Here is a 17,564-nt window from a genome sequence, read left to right on the forward strand (position 1 = left end):
GAAGCTATTAGCATCAGATTTGATTTTGACAGTTGACGCTGCTGCTGGTAAAGCCGGGATCTGGCCGGGCGGATCGCCGCAAAATTCCGAGTCCATCAGCGGCGACACATTCCTCCTCCCGCCTTGTTTACGAGGCCGAGACAAAAGAGCTCCCCTCGGGTGCCTCTGCCCGCGCCTCGGCTCCCCCGCAGCCCCCGCACCGTGCCCGCGGTGCCCCCCCATCCCCATCCCCATTCCCTTCCCCTTCCCCATCCCCATCCCCATCCCCTTCCCCACCCCGGGACCGGCTCCGCGGGGAGGCGCGGCCGGGGGGCGCCGCTTCGTGCTGCCGCGGCCAGGACCCGGCTTTTTCCCCCCCTTTTACTCCCCCCCGGTCCCAAAAGAGCCCGGGCTGGGGAACGGCAGCGGCAGCCCCGAGGCCCCAGGGCGGCTCCCCAGGTGCCCCACGCCGCCAAGGTTCGCAGCCTTGCGAGCGCGGCGCTGGCATAAAGGTGGCAAGACCTCATTACCATACAGCTGAAGGTTTATCTCTCCCTCCCCAACCCCCCCCCCCCCCCCCCCGCCTCCCTCCGGCCTCCCATCCATTTAACAAGCTGAACTAAACAGCCACATGAAAGGCCTTCTCTGTGCTTGGCTTTAATGAGGGACACGCGACCCGACAATAAGCGCCCGCTGCAATCAGGCCGACGCTCGGCTGGCACACGCCGCCCCGCAGCCCCCATTGCCCCCCCCCAGCCCCAAGCCCGGCTCCCCGGGGGGGTCCCCACCGCTCCTCGCCCCCCGCCCCGGCCGGGCTGCGGTTCCCCGGCGCGTCCCGGAGGCGGTGGCGGGGCCGTCCCGTGCCGAGCCGTGCCGAGCCGGTCGGTGCCGTGCGAGCGCCCCTTTTGCTTTTGCTTTCTGGGTCCAGCGGGGCAAGAGCGGGGAGCGGCGGGGACGGGACGGGACGGGAGGGGACGGGACGGGACGGGACGGGACGGGACCGGCAGCCGTCGGGGGCCGAGCGGGGCGGCGAGGCGGGCAGGACGGGTGCTTTGCAACGCTTCGGCCCCTATTGTTCGGCCGCCCCGGGAGGCTGCTCCTCGGAGAGGCGTCCGCTTTTGCAGGGAGCTCTCCCTCCCCGCGCTGTAAATATCTCAACAGATGCTCGGCTCGCTCCTAATCAGCTCGGCTCCTCGGCGGCCAGCGCGGCGGCAGCGGCAGCGGAGCGGCAGCAGGGAATTAGCGCCGGTTCTGCGGGCTCCCCGCAACATTTGGCTCCTTTTTCCAGAAAGGAAAGATGGAAAAGGGGAGGGATCGCCCGTGAGGCTGACTGACGGTTTACATAATGAGCTTGCGAGGATGCGAGGCAACTATATAAACAGCTCGGAGGGAAGCGAGTTTTCCATTTACCGAGCGCTGTTCGCACCAGTCCAAGGAGGAGCGGTCCAACACTAAGCACTCCCCTTCGCGTCTCTCCCCAAACCCACCCGGCTTTGGAGTTTACAAAGGCGCCAGGAGCGGTCGGAGCTCGGGGGTTGGCTGCAGGATTTCATTCCCAGCAGGGGACGGTCTCACCCCACACCTGGATTTTTACCTCCCGCTTTCTGCCGCTGCTCGGGGAATACTGGCGAGGGCGGGTCGCGCTGCGAGGGGCGCCCACCCGGACCCTTTGAGGAATACAGGAGGAAAGCTAAACCCTGGGAGAGCTGGAAGCGCCGCTTCCACGAGGATGACAGCCTTGCGCAGCTTTGGCTTGACGTTTCTGTTAATGGTTTTGCAGCAGGTAATCACGCAGCGAGCTAACTAAGCGAATACGTGGAAGGGGTTCGCGGAGCGCAGAGCGGGTGCCGGACGCCAGCTCGCGTGGCGGAGCCCGGGTAAGGTGTGATTTGGGTTTTTTGTGTGTGTCTCCCCTTTGTGCAGGGGGTGGCCGGCTCCGGCGTCTTCCAGCTGGAGCTGCACGAGTTCGTCAACAGCCACGGGTCGCTGGCCAGCGGCAAGCCCTGCGCCCCGCACTGCAGGACCTTCTTTCGCGTGTGCCTCAAGCACTTCCAGGCGGTGGTCTCCCCGGGGCCCTGCACTTTCGGCAGCATCATCACCCCGGTTCTGGGGACGAACTCCTTCAGCGTCAAGGACACGGAGAAATTTGACAGCCCCATCAAGCTGCCCTTTAACTTCACGTGGCCGGTGAGACTCCGCTCGGAGCGCCGAGCGCGGCCGCGGGGCAAGGAGGGCGGCAGGGAAAGGCTGAGCTGGCGCGGAGCGAACCGCTCTCGCCGGTAGACTTCTTGCCAGAGCTTCCTTTAAGGAGAAAAAAAAAAAAAAGAGAGAGAAAAAAAAAAAAGAAAAAAAAAAAAAGGAGAGAAAAAAAAAGAAAAAAAAAAAGAAAAAAAAGGAAAAGAAAAAAAAAGAGGGGTGGGGGGTGAGGGATAACACGACCCGCACGGGGCGCGGGGCCGTGCTGACGCTGCTCTCTCCGCCCGCAGGGAACCTTCTCGCTCATCATCCAGGCCTGGCACGCTCCCGCCAACTACCTGCCGCAAGGTGAGCGCGCCGCGCGCCGCCGGCAGGGGGCGCGCCGCACCCGCTGCGCGCTCCCGACACCCCCCCCCCAACCCCCCCACCTCCAACCCCGGTCCCGGTCCCAGCCCCGGTCCCGGTCCCAGCCCCCCCCCCCCCCGCTCCCCCGACCCCCCCGGCTCAGCTGTTTATCCGATAATTTCACGGCCGGCTTTATCCGACCATCAGCAGCCCGGTCCCCCAACGATATCCATCAGGGGCCGCTTTGATTCTGTCCCGACCCAATCTCCAACACAATTGCGTTTCCTCCGGTTTATTTTTGGCGTGGGAAAGAAAGGAGCTCTGCGGTGAGAAAGCTGCGAGGCTGCCAAAGAGCCCCGGCCGCCTTTTCCTGTATTTTACACCTTTCTCGAATTCCGCCCTTTGGAAAGGAATAATGGCTTTGGGATGTTTTTCTGACAAGAGAGGAAAAAGGATATTCCAGCAGCACAGCAGCCCTCGCTTTGAAAGGCCTCTCTCCGCAGAGCCCCCGCAGCCTGGGTTAACGCTCACCGAAACCGGGGGCACCAAATTAACGCTCCAACCCTCCTCAGTGGGGCCACTGCACACACATATTTGGGACAGGGGTTCCTGGGGCAGACAGTGGTGGTGGTGGTGATGGAGGTAGTGATGATGGTGGTGATGGCTTTGATGGTGGTGGTGGTGATGGTTTTGATGGTGGTGGTGGTAGCAGGCTGCTGACACCGTCCCTTGTCCCCCAGGCTCCCAGCTGCCGTCCGAGGACTGGCTCATCAGCCAGATGGCGATCCAGCGGTCGCTGGCGGTGGGCGAGGACTGGTCGCAGGACGTGCAGAAGGGCCCGCTGACCCAGCTGCGCTACTCCTACCGGGTGGTCTGCAGCGAGAACTACTACGGGGACAGCTGCTCGCGCCTCTGCAAGCGCCGCGACGACCGCTTCGGCCACTACGTCTGCGAGGCCGATGGCAGCCTGGCCTGCCTGCCCGGCTGGACCGGAGAGTACTGCACCGAGCGTAAGTGCCAGGCTGTGACAGACATCGGGTGTGTGAGGGGCCGGGCACAAGGGCTGCTGCGCGAGCCCCGTGAGCTGCCCAGGCCTCACAGCCGGCCGTGTGGCATCACCCCTCTCCACAGGGTGCTGGCAGCCAGCTGCAGCCTCCTCGCCTAGGTTGGGGTGAGGGACTCCCAGTGAAAGGCCGTGCCACCTCCCAGCCTGTGCACTGGGAAGGCCTCTAAAGCTAGCAGGTGGCTTGGAGTATTAAAACATATCACCTGTGCCAGCTTTCTTAGGCTCTGTGCTAAACCAAGAGTTACACTGGGACAGGAATGTAGTTGAAGAGGCCTTGAAGGAAAGGCAACCCCCTAAAGCATCAGGGAACTGTTCAGTGAAGGCACCCCAATCCCAAAACTTGAAATGCGGCAGTGGTGTTTGCTTGTGGCTGCAACGGTGCTGCTGCAAAACATCGTGCACCTGGCAGAGCTCGGGGCTGTGTTTTCCTGCTGACCTTTCCCCTCTGTGGAAAGCGGCACGCTGAGGACTTTGCTCCCCCCGCTGCTGCAGCTGCTAATGCTGCGCTGCACCTCTGCGAGCAGTGAAGAAAGCAGAGAAGGGATCTTGGCTGTTATCATTGAGTCAGTCGTACCTATTCTGAGTTAACACGCTCACAGCTTGCCCACAGAGGCTTACACCATTTCTGCTGCCAGAGGAGATGGGGCAGGTGTTGTGCTGTTGTAGCAGGAATTTTTACTGTGGGCTCAGGGTCCCGCTGGATTTTTGCAGTCTCCTGTTAGCACAGGCAGAGTCACCACTTGCTCCTTTCCTATGAGAGCTGCAAGAGTTCATGTTTGTTGTGTAAGCAGAAAAAATAAAGGACAACTTGTCAGATGTCGGCTCTCCTTGTTCACTTCCTCCTGCTCCAGAACTCCTCGTACTAAGAATTTTTAAAACAAAGCTTTGAAAGTGCAAAACCAGTTTTCGAAGCATATTTTTAAAAGCAGACATTCCCCCTTTTAAAAGTGTATTCTGTAGTGGCATATGTATTTACCTAAACATTTCTGCTTTTTTTATGTTCTCTTTACAGCCATCTGTCTGTCTGGATGTACTGAACAGAATGGATATTGCAACAAGCCAGGAGAGTGCATGTGAGTAGATGGCAATTGCAATCCGAACTTCAGTTAAAACAGAATAGTAATAGAAACTTGTAACAGAAACTTAAACTCTTTTCCATGTCATTAATGTTTTAATTTGACTTTTCTTTTAGCTGTCGTCCTGGCTGGCAAGGCCGCTACTGCGATGAATGCATTCCCCACATAGGCTGCCGCCACGGGACCTGTAAAACACAGTGGCAGTGCATTTGTGACGAAGGATGGGGTGGCCTCTTCTGTGATCAAGGTTAGTTCCGAATGTTGCGCTTCTGGGTCTGGATTGGGTATTCCTCAGTACGGGACTAGGAAATCTGACCCATCAGATCTAGAATTAAACTTTGGTAAGGTACATGTTGAGAGGCATCGATTTGTACCAAGGCTGTCTCAGACACTAATACTTAACTTGTAGTAGTCTGGGCTGAAAACAAGCAAGCCTTTTTGGTAGGTGTTGAAAAACAACACCACCTGGATGAGTTTTGACCAGGCAAGTTTTCTGTCTTCTCAAGCTAAGTTTAATGTATTCCCTGTACAACTATAACAATTTACTAAACAGTTTCCAGCAGCAGTAAACACCATAATTTGGGCCTTCCTTATTTTGCATACAAGGAAGTTAACTCATGTGATAAGTCTGGAGCATGAGAGAAAAATCATGTAAGCAAGAATGAAAAGTACAGGTTCCATTTTAAGGTACACCAGACCACTTCCACCTATTCAACCCATTGAATCACTGAACTGTAGCCAGCTGAGCAGTCATGTCCTCAAGGCCATATATGCACTGCTGGCACTGAGATCATTAAGTACTCACAGCAAGTTAAGTGTTTTCAAGACATTTATAGGATTAAGATGGGGAAGTCTGAATTAAGCAGGAAAAGTAAAGTTGCAGATTTTTTTTTTCTTTTCTGTTTGTAGTTACCTATTAACCAGTTGTATTCCAATTAGCCTATGGTATTTATAGTGCTTATAAAGATTTTCTACTTGCGTCCTATGAACTTGTGTGCTTAACCTCTGTCTCAGATCTAAGTGAAAATAAAAAGGGCCATCAAGGCTGGCAGAGCATTTAGACAGTTTAAACTACTAACATTCATAACAAGAGAGCATGGTAAATAAACAATAAAAGATTTCTAATGTTTGTTTAAATCTCCAAGCCTAAATATTTTTATTTCCTTCCTGCCTTCCCAGAACGTGCCTTGGAGCACACCTTTTAAAGATGGGGCTAATTCTTTTAGTATGTGACATGTTGTGCACAGACTATCTGTCCATTATGCCTTGGAGCGTCTTTTTGAGAATGCACACAAAGTACATTTTGGCATCCACATCCCATTACAGCTAATAGGTTTACACACACAAAAAAAGGAGAGTATACCAAAGCATTAAGAAAGATAAGATTCCCAAAATTCAGAGCTCAGGTGATAGACGGAGAGCAATATGTAAAATTCGTAACAATCTGAAACATCTATTACTGATAATAATCTGAATAATAACCTCCAATATTTCTATTAATAGCAAAATGGAAGACTTTTTAAAATTGAAAGTTCTTTACTGTTGACTACAGTGTTTTTGTATGAATGTCTTTTTCCAGCAGTCAGAGACTCTTTTCTCTAACACCTGGTATCTTTGCAGATCTGAACTACTGTACTCACCACAAACCGTGCAAAAATGGAGCAACTTGCATGAACACCGGCCAGGGCAGCTATACGTGTTCGTGCAAACCTGGCTTTACCGGCGTTGACTGCGAACATGAGATCAGCGAGTGTGACAGCAATCCCTGTAGGAACGGCGGTAGTTGCACGGTAAGGGCATTTTAAATGTAAAGTCTTTGTGTGAAGCAAGCCCCAGTATACTTTTTCAGAAATGGTTTTGTAACAACATAATGGGAATTCGATAGTACACAGGTTCATTACTGACGCTCACAACTATCGTACTGAACCCTTCCCTGGACGTGTCAGGGGAGGAAGTCTGTTACAGGAGGAGATGTATCATCTAGATTAGAACTAGTCAACTGATCCTTAGGTTTCTGTGGCAGCCATTACGAGATCTTGGCAAGATTCAAGGTTTGCGAGGGAGCAGATCTTTAAAAAAATAAGCTCCCAAATGAAGGTTCATACAAAAATGTGCCAAGTCTGTATTTTAATAAAAAATAAAATGTCTGCTTTCTGTTACGGAGTGTAGTGCCAGTTGGTACAAGGAAAAACAGATGAAACACTTTCTGCAAAACAGAGTTCTTCACTTTTAGTTTTCTGCAGTCTCGTGTTTCAATGTATTTTCAGAGCCAGTCAATGATTGATCCTACCTGTTGATAACGACTGATGGCTTACAAATATCAGATGTAATCCAATGCATGTTTTGATTAAAGCTAATGCTGCAAGACCCGACTCCCTTCTTCCAAGACCTTGGACATACATTACTTTCAAAAAAGAGATGAGTTTTTTTGTTATCTAAGTGGTGGGACTTCTCAATAGCAAAGCAATATAACCCCCTTTTTTTATTTAAAAAAAAAAAAAAAAAAAAAAGGCTCTCATGCAGAGGATAAATGTCCTTATCACAGCTGTGTAGTGGTGTTAGTCATGTTTTTGCCTCGTTGCCTCTAGGCTCCCTACAACTGTGTCTGCTCAGCTTGTGTAATTGCACGATTACTCCTGCACGACGAATACAGCCAGTTCTCAGCTCTATCAGACCAGCCTGCAGTTATTTACTCTGCAAATGTCACTTTTGCCACAGTCAAAAGTTCAGTTCTGTCTTTTGGGACAGAACAGCACACGCTGACCAAAAAGAAATGCACAAGCAGCTATCCTTTGGTGGCATCAAATTACAATGGCCAATGTTGTGTTTTGCAGGATCTGGAGAATGGTTATCACTGCCTCTGCCCCCCTGGCTACTACGGAACTCACTGTGAGCACAGCGCTTTGACGTGTATCGATTCTCCATGCTTTAATGGTGGCACATGCTTGGAAAAAGAACAAGGGGCCAGCTACACTTGCGTTTGCCCTTTCGGCTTCACGGGGTCGAACTGCGAAAAAAAAGTAGACAGGTGCACAAGCAACCCATGTGCAAATGGTGAGTCTTTTTATCAAAAACTCTCACGTCCCCTTGATTTGTTTGTGCTTTTCAGTGCAGAAGTGATAGAAATCCAATCTGACCTCTACTCTTCCCCTAATATATTAGTCTCTCCCTCACTGTATTCCACATCTACCCTAATTTTGGCCTCTTGGGGGGAGGACTTTCACTGGCATTTTCTATGCAGGAATAAAATGCACAAGTTTTACCATGGGATGAGATAGATGGCAGAACTATGCACGTTAAATTAACTTTATTACCTATTTAGAAGGGGCATATTTTTAAAGGGAGATGGGTAAGCTAGAAGGAACTTTTCATGTGTGGTTGTTTTATAAAATAACCTCCCTCTTCTTGAGGTAGTATAAAATGCTTACGGACAGAGCTTTGTATTTCCAAGTGAAGTACATTGGAGACTGATTTTTTTTTTTTATTTTATTTTACTTTTTTTCCTCAGATGGTAATTGCTTTTACCTTGGTCAGATTCACGTGTGTCGTTGTCGACCTGGTTTCTCTGGTAAGAAATGTGAGATAAACATCAATGACTGTGCCAGGAACCCATGTTCCAATGGGGGAACTTGTCACGACCTGATCAACGATTACACCTGCACATGTTTGCCAGGCTATAGTGGCAGGAACTGTGACATCAAAACCAGAGATGAATGTGCTTCTGGGCCGTGTGAGAATGGAGGCACTTGCTACAGTGGACTTTATAGTGCCAACTTTGTCTGCTACTGTCCTTCTGGCTTCATGGGCAGCCGCTGTGAATTACCAGTTTATTCAGTGCCCATTACACTTCCTCCTAAACCAGTCCCCTGGATTGCCATATCCATGGGAGTGGGGCTGGTGGCTTTGCTCATACTGTTCTGCATGATAGCAATGGTCATCAGGCAGATGAGGATGCACCCAGAGCAGGACTTGGAGACGATGAACAACCTGTCTGACTTCCAGAAGGACAATCTCATTCCAGCTTCCCAGCTCAAAAACACCAACAAAAATAAAGACCTCGAAGTGGACTGTGGGCTGGAGAAGTCAAACTACAAACCCAAGAATCATAAATTGGACTACAATCTGGTAAAAGACCTAACAAGTAGAGGGACACAGGAAGATAAATATTACAAAAGTGAAAAGTGTTTAGGAGACAAGTCTCCACTTCGACTACATAGGTGAGAATGCAGTCTTCCTTGTAGTCTTTCTTCAGCCCCCCCTCACCTTCATACCCATGTAGAAGCAGATGAGAAAACATGAAAAAAAAAATAATAATAACTTGGGGAGATAGCATACAAAATGATTCATGGCAAAGCCATGAATCTTGAAATAATGTATGTGTGTAGTGGCCAAGTGGAATCCATAGCTAAATGAATTAAATTGAGAGCTTGTGCAGGGTGCTGGTAGCATGGGTGCTGTGAAGGGGAATGGGAGTGACTAGTCTACTGATGAAAGTAAGAAGTATCTGTTCTTCCTCAATAGATCTCGGAGAAAGAACAGTACAGCATATAATGATTAAAATAAGGATATTGGTTATTAAGAAGGTAAAATGATATGCTTACTGAAAAGAAAGTTGGAGTAGTAACAATTACTCTTTTCAAAAAAAGAAAATAGCAACTATTCACTAGGTCATCAGTATTCTTGTACACATACTGAAAGCCTTGCCTGGGTCCTGCTTGTGACAGGTGCACTGAAGGATCTGAGGAGTACGTAGCTAAATTGGACATGGTAGAAATCTAGCAAGACAGTAGCTATTCCTGACTTCCACCTCCCTCGCTTACTGTCCTGCCATCATATAGAACACGTGAAACTTCATCCTCTGCCCTTCCCTCCCATACCTCCTTGGCTATCTCATTCCAACCCTCCATATTCATTGAATTTTTAGAGATAGGAGTGTTAGTAGTCAACTAACGCCCTTTTCTCTCTGTCCTGCCTTAGTGAAAAGCCGGAATGTAGAATATCAGCGATATGCTCTCCAAGGGATTCAATGTACCAGTCCGTCTTTGTGATAACAGAAGAAAGGAATGAGTGCATCATAGCCACAGAGGTAAGTAAGTACACGGGTGAACAAGCATAAATTCACAAAGTAAAACAGGCAAATTATCCTTTAGAATTGGATCTGAGAAGGTTACTCAATTTCCAGGGATCCCCGCATACACCCCTTCTGTTCTGTGGCTGACAGGAGTGCCCAAGCAAACTGAACATACAACGGGGAAAAAAAATAATATATATATTATTATATATGTGTATATATATATATATATATATATATATATATATATATATATATATATATATATATATATATATATAAAACACAGAAATTAGCAGCTCTAAAACCAGAGATTCTGGGTTTAGATAAGGAGATGAAAGCACCAAACATCAACCCATAAAAATTCAGTACATCATAGGATTATTTCCTCTTAAATAAGTAGTCAGCAAAAAAATGAAATAATAATAGTTCATAAATCCACTGATGTAAAACCATGTTTTTCTTCCCATCACTACTATGGGTAATCCATGTTCTGTGGAAACAGGCAAAGCTATAGATTTCCAACAGAAGATGGGAGGCAACTGAATGTGCTAAGTGGATAGGCATAAAAGACATTTAAAAAGTCTGTAGTAAGACATGGATGGAAATTTCAACTTCTTGGCATTTAAGCTGTAGCTATATGTTCATGGCTGCAGCAATTTAATGCTGTTTCTTAAGTTACTGATAAACATACCTAAATTTTGACACTATTTTGAAAAGCTCGAGAACAGTATACAAAAAAGAGGTGCCTAGCAGTGAATAATATAAAGACTTCAAAAAAGCATCTACTGAAGAATCAAACAGTTCCCAAAGAATTATCAACAATCAATACCTGTCTTTCTCAGTGAAGTCAGTCACTTTTAGGACTAGTTTCAGGTAGTTCCAGACTCCAAGAAAGAGAGCTTGCTGCGCCATACAGCAGCGATCTGTGAAGGCAGACCTGCAGTTTTCTGTCTCCCTTGCCAGGGAGGATATCAGATTTCGGCTCGAAGGCAAGCCTGAATACAAGTCAACCAGTAATATTAAAAGTTCAGCTGAAAGGATTTTCAAAGATACAAATGTCAGTTAGACACTTCATTGCCACTAACAGACCTAAATATCATATCTTCCTTGGAAGATCTTGCTGACCAAAGCTGGATTTACATAAGGCAAGCCCCAAAGTACTTGTATGTTCAGAATGACAGGACCCCGAAACTTCTCTCCCCGGCACACAAGCTATTGCATCATACCAGATGCCTTTCACTGAGACTTTATGTTAAGCACCCAGATTTGTAAGGTTTATCCTAGGCATTTTCTCCCTCACTCCAGGTAGGGAGGCTTCTTGTCTTATAGTTGAGTTGTTTGCTGAATATTCTCTCTCTCTGGATCCAGCCAAAAACATTGAATGCTGGTAGTTAAGCTGTAGTAATATCTGGCTTAAATTACTTTGGCTTGAATTACAATTTGTTAGTTCTGCTGTACTCTGTGCTTCCTTCTCATTTGTTGTGTTACTTTTATGCCCTGACAGGTATAAGACTGAAGATCAGCCCATTTGCACCTCAGATTTGGTAATGCCAGTAGATGGACGTTCCTGCTGCATTGTTTACAATTCAGAACTGGATTGGACTGTTTTTAATTACATGCAACTTGCTGCTCTCAGGCGGAGGATGGAACTGGGTGAACTGGACAGACTGTGAATTTACTGAAAGATGCAATACACCTTTTTGTTCTTACTGCCCTTGTTTGAAGTTTGATACCAGAAATCTCACTGGCTATAGAAGAAGGGAGGCAGAGGGAAGAGAGAGGGGTTAAAATGCTTATGTTTTGACTTGCTTTTAAAAGATATTGAGGCCAGTTCCTCATGGACAGACCTGTGGCTTTCCAGAACTCTGGTTATGGGAGGTGCTGGTAGAGGAGGAGGCACTTAACTATCACAGACGTTGCCACGGAAGGTGTGAAGAAAGACACATTGCTATGCAGATAATGGATACAGTATAAATGAGGTCTCCATTTTTTTTCCGGGTTTAAAAGTGCCTAAAATGTGTCAAGAGAATCTAACAAGCCCAAACAGAGACTTGACTGCTCTTTCTGCAGTTACCTGAACAGTATTGGGCAGGGGTGATTGACACTTCTTGCTACACATCAGTTTGCGTCTCCTCTCTCCTGCTGCATGTACTGGAGACAGTTTAAGGGGCAAGAAGAGGAAGGAAAGAGGGATACTGAATTTACGTCATCTCATTTGGTGATGCTTTGGAGAACTGATTGACCCAAGCCACAATATGGGACGGGATTTTCATGGATTTAAGCATCCAAGAAGGGAAAGTTGCGATAAGGAATGTCTACTGCCTGTTCCCTATTGATAATGAGGAGAGACATGATCCCAGTTCTATTTAAAGCCTTACAAATGCGTTTTAAATCAATCAGCTCCTAGAACCTAAACATGCTGAGCTGTCTCAGCTGTTTTCATGCCCTTTGCACTACCAGTGATTGTGAATAGACATTATTTTTTTTCTTCTCCTTCCTCATTCTCTCCCCCACCCCCTTATTCTGACACAAATTTGGGGGTTTATAGCGTGTTTCTGAATTAGGTGCCACCTACTGCAAATAGTCTCAAAGTTGCAGCTGTTACTTTCTGAAGGAGAAGCAGCAGTGTCATCCCTGTATTTCTCTGTCTGGTTGCAGATCTCTGCTTCTGTCCCTCACCCTGGTTCCAAATGCCCAATAGCAAAGCACCCACTGAGAGGCCCTCTGCCAAGACGGGTGGAGATTAGAGTTAGAAGGTCCTAGGCTAGTCCTGTTCCTTTCTTACCCCCCACTTCTACAGGGAAAAGAGGAAGCCAGCCCCTGGAAAACAGAGGCCTGAAGAAACTCTTATCTACACATTTACAGCAATAATATTGGGTGCCCCTGTGGAAAGCCGTGACAGTAATGAAATGAGACTGTGAGGTGGGGTGGAATGAGGAGGGAGGAAACAAAATCTCTTCAAAGAAACCTGGACCGTGCTATCTCTCGGACAGCAATGTTCCTGCCCTTGTAAAGCCTGTTGTTGGACTAGCCCATCTAATGCCTTGACCTGTGCAGACAAGACTCTTCATAATGTCCACTACTGACCTTCTGCTCTGACTGTGTAGGACCATTTTGAAGATGACCTTCAGAAATCAATAATATGGGTTTTAGTTTGTCTGTTTGTAGTTTATTTTGAAGACTAGTATTTCAGTAATTTAAAAAAATCAGAAGCACTGAACTTTCTACGTTTTATAACATTATTTTGTATATAATGTATATTTATAATCAAAACAGAAGTGTAAATATGTTTATTACTTCTCATGTAATGTTTTTAATGTGATGACAAAGTTTGAATTTTATTTTTTTTTTCAAGCAATGAAAATACTTTCCTGCTACTATGAAGTTTATTGTGGTTTGTCCTTTTACACTTCAGGTTCCATGATTTCATGTCAGCCGAGGTTACTTGAAGCCCCAGAAGTAAGCTTGTCTGCCTGTTCCCTGCAGTCAGCCCCACATTTCATTTTGCACACTAACTGCTGTAGGCTGCTTCTATAACTATTACCTGATGTCAACAAAGTTGTTCAACTGAAGATCATTCATCTGACAGAAATTTTATTTATGTTGTGACACATAATATTTAGATTATATATATATTCTCTTGCTATGGAATGGGATTGAACCATCAAGAAATGTATTTTTATGAATGCTTCCCTCTTTCTCTTCTGTGGCAACTTGTGGCATGGAAGATTCAGATTTCACACCATTTTGAGGTGGCTGTACAGACCTGGGGTTCACTTACAGAACAAGATACGATTTCTAGTTGGTTTTAATCCCATGTCTTTAAGTGTTTCAGTAAGACACAAATCTAGCCCTACTTCTACACTTGCAAAGCTGTATCTCTGTTTGAGTGGGATGGGTGGGATTTGTCTTCTGCTCAGAGGACTAGAAGGAGTTTCAGGCCTTCTCCCTTCCCCAAGCTACACCAAGAGCAGTGTCCTCCCAGGGCATCCCAGAGTCATTATCCTCCCCAGCCCTTTAGGAGGATGTTTCCACGGAAAAAGTGTAATAAACATGCTTGTATAAAACACTCCCTGCAGGTTTAGTAGCCTTTGAAATGCACACATTTACAGACGATTAGATCTCCCACTAGATCAGCTAGGTGCGATACAGCCAACATCTGAATGCACAAAAGCAAGAACTATAAGAACAGGAAACCACTGCTGCTCTATTTTAAAACCAGGCACTTTTTTTTTTTTTCTTTCTGGTGTTGACAAAATGCCAAAAAAGCATCTTAGTGTTGGATGCCTTTCATATCTTTCCCAAAACAAAATATAACCAAAACTTGCTAGTTTAAATATATATATAAATAAATAAAAATGAAACAAAAACACAAACAGAAGAACTGTAATAAATTAATTTTTTTCATTAAAATACAACAAATAATGGTTCATAAGAGTCCTTCTGAGTGTATTGCTAAGGTTACATAAATGCTATTTACTTTGGATGGTTTTGTTTCTCCCTCTTCAGTTCTTTTCTTAGCGAAATTAACTTTCAAATGCCAATCAATTTCCTTGGCTACCATAAAAATAAACTTCAGATGAAACTCAGAAATAAAGCACCACCTCCCCCTCCCCAAACATTCACCCTGTAGAGCAAATTATGAAAAACAAGCCATTGACAAAAAGCCGAGCAGATGCTCCCTGCTTGCAGTCCTTCCTCGGCAATGTGAAATAAACCCAACAGATGCCTCTCTTAATTGAGCACATGGATTACATACACACATGCACTCTGTCCTGCTTAAAACAAAACACACACAAAAATCAAACAGGAAAATAGCCAGAGAACTCTTCCCAAAGCCCAGGCAAGCAGGAATGCTAAGACCAAAAAAGACTCAGCTCTTCCTGCTCAAAACAAGACAGGAAACCGCATCTATAGACTGAAGGGAGTTGAAATCCATTAAAAACCGTGGACCTGATTATGTAGATCCCACAGGGTAAAGCAGGTACAACACATGCCTTTGTGTATCCACACAGGAGAGAGGAAAAAAAATAATGCATCAGCTTACAAGGAAATCTGTGAATATTTACTGGAGGCAGCACTGCACTATGCAGCTACCAGAATAGATCACAGATCCTACACAGGAAAAACAGGAGCTGTGCCTGCTTCCACACAGGAGGAGATGGAAAGCATATGTGTATCTACGCACGTGTGCACATCCCCAAGTCCTTGCCAAAGAAATTACAAGCAAATTAGCTGAATACATATTATGACCTGGGTTTAACCCACACCTTGAGCCAGAAGTTTCCTTGCCTGGGACTGCCGTGTGCTGCCTGCTCACCAGCCTGCCCCGAGCTAAGCACATCTCACAGTGCATAAACTCACTAGGAGGAGCTCTGGGATACTTCTAGGCTGCACAGGCTCACCTGAATTTCAGAAATTTCCCTCGAGGACCACTGACGATGCCAGGACTGTAAATGTACTGACAAATAATGCCACTGAACAAGCTTACCGGAGTTCTCAGACCCAGCTGTGGACTCACTTCTCTTAGCATCATTTGTCCCAGCTATGGCAAGCTGCACCAAAACCTGGCTTTCAGTTATAAAGACCACACAAATTCGTTAAAAAAAAAATGTGAAAAAGCACCAATTACAAGAATGGACTCCTGACTACAAGAAATTGGTGTTTGCTCACATTAGTACTCAATACAAACTATTCCACAGCTACTCACTGGACTGAGTGATGGGGTGCTGCTCCATGCAGCACTCTGCTTGAGTTGTTCAGCTCCAGCCCTTCATCCTTTACCTCTTTAAACAGTTCACTTATTAGGGGAAACAGACACCGGGATATACCCGTAACTATAGCACCCACTGGTGCCAAGACAACACGCAGCAGCACCGCACCACGCTGATTCAAACACAGCACAGGGCACGGAGTTTAGTTAGTGAGCATAGAAAAGGGATGCTCGTAGAAACTGCGCTTGCTATGGGACCTGGCTAAAATAGGATAAAATACAAAACGCGTTTCATCATGCACAGTGCTTGTCCAGCAACAGCTCTCAGCCTTGGGAGAGCTGCTGAGAGAGCCCGCATTAGCTACAGTGCAACTGCAAACATTCAATCCAACAGATGGAACCACCTCTGTAAAAACACATTTCAAATACTTGCATTGCTCCTCTGGCATTTTTCATTCACTCACAGCAAAATGAGGAAGGCATAGCAAGCCACCAACAAGCTTGTACTGTAGCAGCTGAAGTGAAAGTTACGTATCTGTGTCTGCCTTATCTCACATGCCTGATCCATGAATACATACTGATTTTATGCAATTGATAAGACACGCCCAGCACATTTTGCTCACAATCCAAATTCCAGTTGTGGAGAATTGACATAACCCAGTGGCCCTCTGCCACGCTTCACTGTTTTCATAACTTGCATTTTATGGCCTCACTGGAGAGTCAACACCAAGATTCCCCTTCTTCTCTCCAACCCCCACACCATCTCTGCTTTAAATTTTGCCAGCTCAGCTCCCAGAGCTTGCAGTCAGTGACCTGATACTCTGCTAGCCAGCGACACCCACGGCAGTGAGATTTGTCCCCACGTACTCCCTTGCCTCCTGTAATCCTGCCTACTCTGCTCCCAGACCTTGTCTGGGCAACACCGTGACTCAGCTCCGCAGAACCACCCTCCCTCTGTCTCCTCCCTCTGCTGGTGGTGTGCTCTTGGTCTTGTGCAGCTCTGTGGCGTATGGCCACAGCACTGTGGTCTATCATGCTGCAGGATTGGGACAAGACTCCTGATTCACATGCAAATGACTGTGCATAGAGCAATAATTTCAGGTGTTAGATCAATTGTTCCATGCACAACATCTGGTTCTAGGGACCAGCGTGTACTTTTTCTCCTTCCCTTTAAAATCTTGGTGGCAAAGCATAACCAGCACCTGGAGGCACTTTCTTCTCCATGGATAGCTCATCCTTCTCCTCTGATTTTCTGTTCAGCTCTTGGGAGATCCCTCTAGGTCTTCTGTGCTTTCTACCATGCTGGTCTCCAGGGGACTGTGTCGTGACACCCTTTGTGCAGCTCTCCAAGCCGCTGGAGTGCACCCCTGGGCAGGAAGAAGTCACGGTAAAGTTTAAAAGTGCAGGGCAGGGAGCTGGCTGGAAAATGAGTTCTGCTCCCAGACCATCGTCCTCCTCTCCACCTGGGTGACTCAGGGTTTGTGACTTAACACATACGTACGAGAGGGGAGACCTGAGCTGAGGCAGGTAGAGTGGTCCGCATCTGGAGATAACATACCCCTAAATGCTACGTGACCTGCGTAGCACAGGTGATCCCACGCTGACTTTCTCTCTTCCATATGCTATAGAATACAAATTTAGTGATGGACTTGCCTCTCACGCATGTAGCCGGGTAGCGCAGAACCACCACAGAAGGGCTAAATCCTTCTAAATTTCCTCTATGAGCATCGTGTCTTTCCTCCTGCTGACTGAAATGGGGACAGTGCTCAGATTGTCTCTATCCCTGCAGCCAGCCTACTCTGCAGGCTGCTCTGCACGAGGCCCGCATCATTCCCAGGACAGTCCCTAGTTGCAAAACAGCACCTTGTTCACAGCCATGTTTTGCAAATACACAGATAAATGAGGAAAACACACAGTTTGAGGAGAGGCTGTTGGTGATGGCATCTTTTAACTGTGTTTTATGACTTATTTGTTGAGCTATTGCTGGCTTTACAACGGTTTTGTTGATTACATTTTTAACTAACTGTCTAGGTCACAGAGGCACCATTCTTGTTTTCATAAATTAAATTAAACCAACTCGTATTTAACATCCAAACAGATCTGTTGAGAGTTAGG

General features: G+C 46.8%; 1 protein-coding gene across 2 annotated transcripts; it reads left to right on the forward strand.

Moving 5' to 3' along the window:
* Nucleotides 1-682: 682 nt before the first annotated feature.
* On the forward strand, nucleotides 683-13,116 carry DLL4 (delta like canonical Notch ligand 4). Of its 2 annotated transcripts, XM_068683853.1 has the most exons (11): nucleotides 691-1,762; nucleotides 1,903-2,166; nucleotides 2,466-2,523; nucleotides 3,261-3,530; nucleotides 4,599-4,659; nucleotides 4,779-4,909; nucleotides 6,283-6,452; nucleotides 7,497-7,716; nucleotides 8,171-8,879; nucleotides 9,640-9,748; nucleotides 11,241-13,116. In XM_068683853.1, the coding sequence occupies exons 1-11, from the start codon at nucleotides 1,709-1,711 to the stop codon at nucleotides 11,244-11,246; spliced, it is 2,052 nt and encodes a 683-aa protein (XP_068539954.1). In that variant the 5' UTR covers nucleotides 691-1,708; the 3' UTR covers nucleotides 11,247-13,116. The 2 variants fall into 2 exon arrangements, with proteins under 2 accessions (XP_068539953.1, XP_068539954.1); XM_068683852.1 differs by lacking the exon at nucleotides 11,241-13,116 and having other exon boundaries at nucleotides 683-1,762; nucleotides 9,640-9,916.
* The last annotated feature ends 4,448 nt before the right edge of the window (nucleotides 13,117-17,564 follow it).

The sequence above is a fragment of the Anas acuta genome, chromosome 5 (genome assembly GCF_963932015.1).
Source record: "Anas acuta chromosome 5, bAnaAcu1.1, whole genome shotgun sequence".
Taxonomy (NCBI): Eukaryota; Metazoa; Chordata; class Aves; order Anseriformes; family Anatidae; genus Anas; species Anas acuta.